The sequence below is a fragment of the Lampetra fluviatilis genome, chromosome 5 (genome assembly GCF_964198595.1).
Source record: "Lampetra fluviatilis chromosome 5, kcLamFluv1.1, whole genome shotgun sequence".
Lineage (NCBI taxonomy): Eukaryota > Metazoa > Chordata > Hyperoartia > Petromyzontiformes > Petromyzontidae > Lampetra > Lampetra fluviatilis.
In genome coordinates, this window is record NC_136279.1 from 13,812,967 (window position 1) to 13,823,820 (window position 10,854).

Here is a 10,854-nt window from a genome sequence, read left to right on the forward strand (position 1 = left end):
AAATACGCACTACAATGACAATAGTTTAAAGCGATTTGAAGCATGTTTTATTTTTGGGGGGGGGGGGGCAGAGCTTTGTGACGTCATATTTGAGGGGGGTCTGACTTTTTGTGACGCCGTGTGACGAGGGGGAGGGTCAAAAATCGTCCAAAATCGCGTGACGTCATTTATGGACGGCCCCTATGCTATATACAGTACTTACATTATCATAGTCAATTACGACCATTAAATGATAAAATAAAAACTTTAATTTTAATGTGAATAGACAGGTATATATAAAAGGAAACGTATTGTTATTTACATGTTTCAATTCGGCATGACGTCACTATCGGCCACGCTCGCTGTGACGTCACCTTCCAGTCAGACGTCGCTCGACCGCTCTGACGCCGCTGCGCGCGCGACGACACCTTTCAGCGACATGACGTCATCCGCGCGCCTATCGCGTCATCCCTACACCGTGACGTCATTCCACGCCATGGCGTCGCTGTGCGCGGGGACACGCGACTCGCGCGTGCTCGTGTGCGCGGGGGCGCGCGCGCTGCTCCTCGCGCCCCCCCTCGGCGAAGGGTACGTGGTGGGGGTGGGGGGTACGTGGTGGGGGGGGTGGGGGGGGTACGTGGGGGGGGTGGGGGGGGTACGTGGTGGGGGTGGGGGGGGTACGTGGTGGGGGTGGGGGGGGTACGTGGTGGGGGTGGGGGGGGGTACGTGGTGGGGGTGGGGGGGGTACGTGGTGGGGGTGGGGGGGGTACGTGGTGGGGGTGGGGGGGGTACGTGGTGGGGGTGGGGGGGGGTACGTGGTGGGGGTGGGGGGGGTACGTGGTGGGGGTGGGGGGGTACGTGGTGGGGGTGGGGGGGTACGTGTTGGGGGTCACGTGGTGGGGGGTACGTGGTGGGGGGTACGTGGGTCTGTTACGTTGGTTGTCTCAACGTGCACCTAGCTTGGCACAGGCGCCATGGTGACGTCAGCGCGTCGCTTGCGGTGGCTTTGGCTGCGGTGCAGCTCAAAAGTTGCAACCCCATGACTCCATGAAGCTCTGCGCGTGTGTGTGCGCGCTCGCAAACGGCACTTTCCCCCAACAATCAGTCTCTGTGTGCACCTCTGAACATGTGCCCGTGTCACCGTCTTGTGCCAGGGAAGCTCGAGTGGTGGAGTTCGACACACGCTCGGACACGCAGGGGCAAGCGCCGGGCACGTGAGTCTCAACGCCGCAGCGCAAAGTGGTACTGCCCGCGGCAGGCCCCCTACCCGTGTGCCGTCGGGGCACGTCTGGTCGTGAAGGCACGAGCCGGATCGGTTGTGGGAGCAGAGCCGGCACGGCTGGGATCATGGGTTCAGATCTAGGTTAAGCACACTGTGAGTAAACCTTGCAATAGATTGATGTATTTCAGTTTAGTCCTAGATTTGAAGTTTTCGTGACTGCAAGGATTCATACTCTTTGTTTTTTTCGGTAAAGTCACGTAGGTAAAAAATGTAACACAAGCCTCCGTCATCAGGTGTCACTGCTCAAGTAAAATTGCTGTAGCAATTTTTAGTCGTCTATTTTACTCCACAATAGAGTCTGCGGTGTGATATAACTCCGTGGATAGCCCCGTCAAGTCGAGTGTGCCAGCCTCGCTGAGTGCAATACACGATTGCCCCCCAGGGCAATTAGGTTGAATTGGCCATGATTTTTTTCTAAAGTATATTTCTGGTCTAATTTTTACCATCTGTTTGAATTGTTTTCTCTCTTTTTTTTCTCTGGTGTAGTTTGGCCACTTCATCAGCTTAAAGTTAACAATATGTAATTTGCGTGTAAAGCAAATGATCGATTTCAACGCAATTATGCGTGTACAGTATAATGAGTAAAACTAGATTCGAAGCTTTCGTGACTGCAGGAATTACTCTTTGGTTCTTTCCGTAAAGTCCCGTTGAAAATATGATTTTATTTTCTACGTGACTTTACCGAAAGAACCAAAGAGTATAGTGAGTGTGATGAATACTTCAATATGACGATTCAGTGCAATGTGACTGCTCTAATACTATGTTCGTGGCGTCCCCTCTGCACGTGCCGACGACAGCGTGAGTGCGGGCGCGCAGGGCCTGATCCTGGCCGCCTGCCTCTCCTCCAGGGGGGATCTCATCGCCATCGCCGACGATTTCAAACGGCTGAGCGTGTTCCGCGTGCGGTCCTCCTGGGAGAGGCTTTTCTCCTGGTGCGTTAACACCACACGCATTCACTCGTCGACTGCGCACAGCAATCGTTCGCAGGTCGTGTGCGCAGCACTGCATGCAAGTATCCGTAGACGAGACTCCTGCTCAGGTCGAACTTTTTGACCCGTGACCCGACCCGTGACCCGACCCGTGACCCGACCCGCGACTTTGTGACCTCACCCGAATCCGTAACCCACTTCAATACCGCCGTTTGACCTGAAATCGATGCAAAAATAAAAATGTCTAGAATTTACGTCTTATGTTTGGATGGCGTGTTATTTTTTTACGAAAGTGAGAGTGTAAAACCTACATTTCAAGTTGCTCAAAATGTGGTGCCCAGTTTCTAAACGAGTAGTCGTGTACGCAAAATCTAAACTAAATTATGTGTGGTTCATCGCAAGTCATCTGCGAGCGTCCCGTGATGAACACGACCTGACCCGCACTCAAAACGCAGGCCAAACCCACCGGCTCTTTGGTTCACCTGCTGGTACCCAACGCGATGCAGGACTAACTTCCCTTTGTTTATCCAGGAGAACCTCGTTAAGATTCATGACTCCCGCAAGAGGATTGTGCATTGGCATGTTTTTGCCAATTCCTTAAAGAGTGTTTTGCGAGTTGGTGGAAATTTGAGTTTCTGTGGAAAACAACCCCTCCCTTCACGGACTCAAAACACAAACAGATGGATTGGCAATGTGCTAAATTGATTTTGCTTGATAATTTCTATTTTGTCATAGAATACGGGTTTGGGAAAAAATGTAATATTTCACGTGCACCACAAAGATTTGAACAGCAGCAACAGCCTGATGTATCCCTACTGGTCTGATTCACTGAACTATTCTATCGTGTTTAATGGAAAAGGCCTGTCAGCCAAAATTCATCATCATCATCGTTCTTCTGAGTGACTTACAGTGCTAAGTTACAGAGGGCAGTGCTTCAAAATCCATTATTGTACTGTGCTTCTCTGCTGGCCTGTCTGTGCTCCCCACCTTCGCCAAGCTGCACTGACCAGCATGGTGAAGTGTGTTAAAATAACCCCTCATCTCTAACATCATAATGCCAGGCCATACACGAGCCTGGGAACATCAGAGAGTGCTGCAAAGTTTGTCTGCACTTTGCTGCCCCATCTCCCATACAGCCCAGATCTGGCACACTACATCTGCGCAGTTCTTTGATGAATGCCCTCCAACTCTGTTGCCCCAGTACTGGACGCTGCTTGCAGATGACTACTTGATACAAATGAATAATTTTACAGTGATGGAATGGTTACACATGGGTGCAAGTACATAAAAGAGCAAGGAGACTTGAACAATAACAGAGCCTTTATTGTACTCTCATGAATCAATCGTAAGTTAAAGAAAAAAAATGTAACTGCATATAATTTTCATAAAATTCACACAAATTGAAAACAATCATAACATACATCTCTGCATCGTCACTTGCCTCTTAGATATGATATGCGCATCTCTCGCCCAAATCCACCCCTCATCCCTTACTGCTTTCCCCGGAAGATTTGCTGGTTTATCCAGGATGTTTCTGTTGCGCGTCGTCGCTTTAAGATGTTCCTCTGTTCCTATTTTGTTTGTTGCGGTTGCACCCGACTCAAGAGCCGCATGGCTCACAGGGCTATACCTAATCAATGAAACTTGCCACTCCACTTCTCTGCCCCTCCCCCGCTGCAGCTCGGTCCCACGCTGTTGCACGGCACTGGCATTGGTTCCCGATGGGCACCCGGCGCCCAGCGGTGAGAACGGCGGAGCCAGAGACGCGGCTGGGGGGGCGATCGTGCTGGCCGCTGACCGTGCCGGGGATGTGTACCACTTCCGAGTCACGCCGGGATCTCCGGCCCAGATCGCGGAGGAGGCAGTCAATGGACAACCCCTCTTGGGACACCTTTCCATGCTGTTAGATTTGGTAAAACACGCGGCACCGACTCGCACACATTTACAGTTGCAGCAAAACTTCACTACACCTTGGCGATGTGAGGGGGTGCTCATTTCTGATGTTGTTATTCATATTTATCTGCAAAAAATTACTCCCGTTATAGGTATGGTTATTCATGGATAATTAGAATGACTTTGCCACCAATTCCGTCATAGTTGAACCTTAACTGCCCAATGAGAGTCTACTCTAAGAGATATTATAATTTGGCCCCCCTTCCAAGTTTGTCTGTGGATTATAGGATCAATGTATACATTGGATATTGAGGTCAATTCATGTGTGTGGATAATAGGAAGACCAGATAATGTGGGCGTTGGCAAGATGAGTTTTATTGTGTAAATGTAATCATCGACTAACCAATCCAATTGCGATTGGCTGGCAGTGGGTGTACGTGAGCTTGACCTTTCTGTTTCCCCACATGTCACGATTGTCCCGTGTCCTCCCTGTATTTCCGCGTGTCCTGCAACTTGCTTTTTTTACAATGTTTCCTGCGTTCCCTGTGTCCTGGTGTCTCAAATGTCCCTGTGCTGTGCTTCTCCAAGTGCCCCCACTCTCCCAATGCCCACGTGTTTGTCATATTCACTGCATTCACCTCATCTCTTGTACTCCTGTCTCCTCGGTCCTCATGTCTCCATCTCTTCCATACCTGAATGCTCGCTACATTCTGCCTGTTCCAGTGTCTGTAACCCTCATGTCCGTTTTGCTTCCATCGTCCCTCATTCCCTGTATGTCCCGTGTCCCCGCGTTCCCGCATACCCCATGTCTCCCGTGTGTCCCGTACCTTCACGTCTCCTCATCTCTCGCATCCCCCGTGTTCCTCGTGTCCACAGGCAGTGACGGAGGATGCTCGCTTTGTCGTCACGTCTGACCGCGATGAGAAAGTGCGCGTGTCTCTACTGGACGCTCCTCACAACATCCACACCTTCTGCCTGGGCCATACCGCGTGGGAACCACACTACCACACCACCACACCACCACACCACCAAACCACCACACCACCATACCACCACACCACCATACCACCACACCACCGCGTTATCGCAACACGCTGCACCCCACACCACATTGCCTCGGTACACATCGCCACACCGCCGCGTGACGTAACAACCCACACCGATACACCGCACTACACCACACGTTACGTTACCTCATCGCAAAACCACCACACTATCCATCTCTATGCACCACAGCACCACCTTACTCATCACCACATATGACTCTAGGTGGCCAAATATTTAATAATCTATTCGTTGCTTTGCTCGTTTAGACCGTCCCGTTTTTTATTGGACATTAATGATTCCTTGACGTCATTCGCAAGAGTAGACCATTGTGCACCGGCATCATGGTCCAAATTTGACATGTTTGATAAATTACCCGTAAAGTTCTCCGTTGGTATTTACGTAGCAATGACCTCCTCCTTACTGCGAAATAACCCTACTGAAATAGAGTCATGAGACTCGGTGAATCTTTCCTGGGTAAACAAGCATAATAGTAGTGATAATAAAATACTGTCCTGGCTGAGTCTTGCGTATTCATTTTAGAGACGAGTAGCTTTCGGTTGACGTCATATTCCCCACCATACTCGGCACACATTTTACTTACGCCACATTATGCTACACCGCAGCAAAATACACTGCACTGTGCTCTGCGTGTGACGATGGCGTTGTGCGTTGCGTGTGTCGCTTCAGGTTCGTGAGCCGAGTGACTCTGATGAAGAATCACCCAGATAAGCTCCTCACAGGTTCTGGGGTGAGACCTCTTTTGTAGTGACTCTGATCGAAGTGAATCCATGGCGTGAGATAGTACACAGAGGGCTTCACTAGCAATGGCACGTGGGTGACTATGTAATGACATTCTGTGGCTGAGATGGCACACCAAAATTTAGAAAAAAATGATAGGCTTTTTTTTTTACTTTCTGTCTGTTTTTGTCTGCATGTCTGTATATCTCCGTGTCTACATGCGTATTTCTGTGGGTTTGTGTCTCGGCGAGTATTTCTGTGCGTGCGTGTGTCTCTGTATTTCCCTGTCTCTGTGTGTGTATTTCTGCGTGTGTGCGTGTGTGTCTCCGTGTCTTTCTCTGTACCTTTGTTGCCAGGGCTGGTTTTTTCCCACCATTACCACCATGGAAACACCTCCCCTACTAATTCGTTTTTTTACTGCCATTTCCTTGATTTCACTGATTTTATTATTATAAATTGACGATTTCCGTGACCTTTGTGACAAACTCATAGCCTTAATCATGGGTTATCCATGTAAAATATGCGGCTTTATCTCTGTTTAGTGCTTTGTGAATTCATCGTTTTACCCCGTTGTGGTTAGTGCACTCTTCCAACAAACGACCGTGAAGGCATTTGAAGGGTTTTTAATGGCAATGCTGCATTTTGCGTGCAGAGGGCGACAGTGAGCTGATAGAATGGATGTGCTGAGATGCAGGCACCGTGGATGATCAACATGTGTACACGTACAGTCCATTTGTCAATCTACTGCTGGATGATGCCCTCCCCATGTGGTGCAGATTGTGGGGGTTAATTGACCATACTTCACAACAATTATGTTTCGTATGGCTGCTGATGTATATGCAGAGCAACAACCACTATTTCACATTCGGGTGGTCAAGGCAGATAATACACGCTGGTCAGTGTCGGTTGGTGAAGCCAGACAGTATAGGCAGAGCATCGTACAGCACGACAATGCATTGCCTTCTGGTGACAACGTGTCCCCGTCTATAACACCGTTATGTGTATGGTGGGCACACATCCTTGCTGTATGTAAAAATTCCCAATTCTCATGTTCTCACTGCAGCGAAACTTCGTTGTAATGTTCCCACTCTGCGTGTATTCCCGTATCTACGCCCCATTCTTTTTATTCCCCGATTTCCCATTTTGTGTAATGGTACAGGTCACAGTGTCCTTGAGATGCAGTCGCATTTCTGTATTTTAGAAATCAAAATGTTTAAATGTATTGCACTCATTGTTCTACGAATTGATGTTTCGGAGAACAATCACATTGTCACCTTGCCATTCAATTTGTCCGATCCCCTGAAAATCATAACTTGGAAATGATTTTGTGTATTTGTAAATAAGTCTTAAAAGGTACTTTAAAATGTATCTCGCACTTTACGCTGAAATGAATCCACGGAACAGGATGGTACAGTGCGCCTGTGGGACTTGACCTCTGGCCGGGAGATCAGCTCTTGCAACCTCAACCCAAGCCCTGACGAGCAGCGCAAGGTGACACACACACAAAGATAAAGATCCCCCTCGTAGCGTTAACAGGTTTGGGGCAAGTGCTGTTAGCGAGCACCTAATGAAGACCGGCACGGCACACGAGGGGGTGAGTAGCCAGCACCACGCCCGGCTGCCTTTGTCTCCCCAGTGGCAATGATTACACACCACACCAGGTACTCACTTGAAGCCGAGTCAACCTAGGGGAGGCCCAGGACGGGTTCAGATAATTGTCACTGCTGTTGGCCATGAGCAGCGCAGCGCTACGCACGTACACACACACACGATGCTCATCTTGTTTTACATCCAATCGTTTGGTGATACTGCTCGTCAATAACACTGCGGCCTTAAAGAAAATCAAATTAAGTGACATTTCAGACAATGACCCTTCTTCATAATACATATCGGATAAGGTGATGGCCACAACACGCCTCGTGCGTTGTATGGGCTGTGTTGGTTCGAATTCCCACAGGCCGTAAGTCTGAATGGGAAGCCGTTGTGTGTTAATGATGGATATGAGATGTCCATTGACTAAAAGCAGGGCTTGGCATGTGCTTTTAATCACGTGGCACACAAGACTGAGAACTGCCTGGTGGCCATCCCCATGTAACCTGTCGCGTAGAGTCACGAAGAGGGGTCGAGGGTTGTCATGATTCATCGGTTGAACGGCTATATGGAATTTATGCATTGTGAGGCCATCGATCAGTTATAAGGATAATATGCAAATTATGCTCTGACGTTACTTTTTGACCAATGAAGAAAAAGTTAATTAGATCGGAGATGATAAGGATGATATGCAAACTGCAAATAAGGTTGGAACACTAAAACAGTAACAAAATATTGATTGTTTGTGGTTGTGTTGTGGTGTTGGTGGTTGTGTTGTGGTGTTTGTGGTTGTGTTGTGGTGGTTGTGTCGTGTGTACAGGGGAGCGCTGGTGCGCTACGAACCCAGCGACCCGAATTCGATTACAGCTCACGGCCAACACCAGTGACGAATATCTGAACCAGTCCTGGGCCTCCTGGTGCAATAGGCAAATATCACCACTCGGGAGACAAAGGCGGCCGGGCGTGGTGCTGGCCACCCACCCCCCTCGTGTGCCCTGCTGCCCTTCATAGGTGCTCGCTAACAGTACATTGCCCTACAGTGTGTTAAGGCTATCTAGGGGATCTTTGTCTTTGATGTGTACAGGAGCATCCTGTGTCCTGCGTTGCGCACACGGCGACGTTGGACATGATCGCCGCTGTTTGTGAAGGGTGAGAAGCAGCATCAAGCACGCTCGCCCACGCTCACCCACGCTCACCCACGCTCACCCACGCTCACCCACGCTCACCCACGCTCACCCACGCTCACCCACACTTACTCGCAACACACACGGCAACAGCTGCCGTTTGCCTGCAAGTGCTGGTTATATTGTCGCAGAGCTTGTGCCAAGCTAAGTTCACTCACTCGCCCACATACACAAAGATAACCCTTTATGGTGGATGCAGTTAGCGAGCACCTTATAAGACCATCGCTGCACACCCAGCCCCACAGATCTGATATTGGCCAAACTGCTTCAGGTACTAATTTTGGTACTAACTTAATGCCAAGTCATTCTAAGGGAAGCTCAGAAGAAGTCCGATAGATTTATACACGTCCCACACTCTTTACCTCTCGCTCTGATTCTCATTTTATTTTCCATTCGCAGACTTCCTGGAGTTCACCTCCTCCACTTGGTCAACTGTGCCGAGGAAGGCAGAGATCCCACAATGCACAGGTTGGGTGAGATGCTCGCTCCTGATTGGCCTGTGCTGAGTGCCTCCTTTGACGGCCAATCACGGCTCTGGCTGCTGGGCGGCCGCCCCTGCCTCTGTGTGCGTGTCTACGCTGCACGGCATGAAGGGAAATTTGAGGTGCGTCGCCGGCTCCGGGTTTTCCACACGGCACACGCCCGGATGTGCGATTGTGGGTGGGGGTTGTTGCTGATGGTGGTTTGCTGATGATGATGGTGGAGACGGTGGGTTTTGGTGGGTGTGTTGGTCTTGGTCACAGGTTATATTGGTAATTTAGATTGGTAATTTATGGGAGTGGTTACAGCTTGGATTTTTGTGGCATTGATAGCGGTGGTGACGGTGACACACCACCTCTCTCTTGCAGCTTCTTCCACTGTCTGAAGCGGAGTCATTGTCTCGCTCCCTCGCACAGATGCCCGAAGAATTACCAGGTTCGTAATACATATTGGACACAGTTTGCTACCTTAAGTAGGCCACCACTATCCCAGAAAGTGAGGTTTGAAGACCCACAGAAGCATTCCGAGGCAATAAGCTTTCTAATTTGTATTTCTAGGGAGAGATTATGCTGGCTAAAAGCTAGCCGAACTATTGTGATGCACAAATATCACATTTGCATAGTTTTGACATACCTTGAAAACACCGCTTAATGATGTACTAGGTAATCAGACAGTGTCTCCTTCATATTATCTGTTTGTCCTCATGAAAAAGGACAGATATATGAAGGGGGCATTATCTGCGTATATATTTTCATTACCTATACTTTCCACAGTCGACGAATCGACCCCATCGCTACCCATTAGGGACTTCCTGCCAGAGAGCACGTGTGCTGTATTAACACGCGCAAGCATGCGGCCTCTCGCCCGCGACCCCTACCCCCCCGTGGTGTGTGCTCTCAGAGTCGGCGTGGTCGAGCTTCTCGGCGCTGTACCGGCACCCGATCGACGGCTCCGAGGTCTACTTCCAGCGCAAGGAGGAGCGTCTTGAGAAGCGCAAGCGCAAGCACTAGAGGCCGCCACCCCACCCAACGGAAGATGTTTCTGGCACTGGTCGCCGATGCCTCCAAGTGAATGATTACGTTTCCCCAAAGCTCGCACTCGTTGAAAACTGGCATGGAAACTTCAAATCGGACACACAAAGACGCGGGTCACGTGACTATGCCTAGGCTGTGTGAGCAAACGTCAAACAAACATTCGTTTCTCGCCAAAACTCGTGTTTTTTAATGACTCGACTGAACTCTTGTCGCCCTGTGGCACTACCGTATGATGTTGCTCACAATAAATGCGTCGATGGAGATGGTTTGCTGATGACGGTTTCCCAAGTGTGCCATGACCAGAGTTGTCCGATGACACGGTCGCAACGCCATGACGGAGCAGCAAGGAAAGGAAGGCCCCTTCCCCCACGTGAATACGGCTCGGCAGAGAGAAGCCCTCACCATCTTAATTCCCCTGTCCACTAGGAGAGGTCTTCCTGTTTGCCTCGGCGTCTGTTTCAAGAGGTGTGGTGTCACGTGGGGAGCGGTAGTGCAGCGGTTAGCGGCTGCGCTACGAACCCAGCAACCCGAGTTCGATTCCCACTCGTGGCCAACACCACTGACGATTATCTGAACCCGGTTCTGGGCCTCCCCTAGGTCGACTCCGCCTCAAATTAGTACCTGGTGCGGTGTGTAAACGTCTCCACTGGGAAGACAGGCGACTGGGCATGGTGCTGGTCACCCACTACATCGCTAAC

At 49.9% G+C, this 10,854-nt stretch overlaps 1 protein-coding gene across 2 annotated transcripts; it reads left to right on the top strand.

Annotated features, from left to right (window-relative positions):
* The first annotated feature begins 418 nt into the window (after nt 1-418).
* Nucleotides 419-10,421, top strand: WDR4 (WDR4 tRNA N7-guanosine methyltransferase non-catalytic subunit). Of its 2 annotated transcripts, none has more exons than XM_078856190.1 (11): nt 419-567; nt 1,134-1,193; nt 2,059-2,193; nt 3,871-4,102; nt 4,960-5,072; nt 5,818-5,878; nt 7,273-7,359; nt 8,543-8,607; nt 9,042-9,246; nt 9,491-9,557; nt 10,023-10,421. In XM_078856190.1, the coding sequence occupies exons 1-11, from the start codon at nt 419-421 to the stop codon at nt 10,130-10,132; spliced, it is 1,284 nt and encodes a 427-aa protein (XP_078712316.1). In that variant the 3' UTR covers nt 10,133-10,421. The 2 variants fall into 2 exon arrangements, with proteins under 2 accessions (XP_078712316.1, XP_078712317.1); XM_078856191.1 differs by having other exon boundaries at nt 468-567; nt 9,042-9,110.
* The last annotated feature ends 433 nt before the right edge of the window (nt 10,422-10,854 follow it).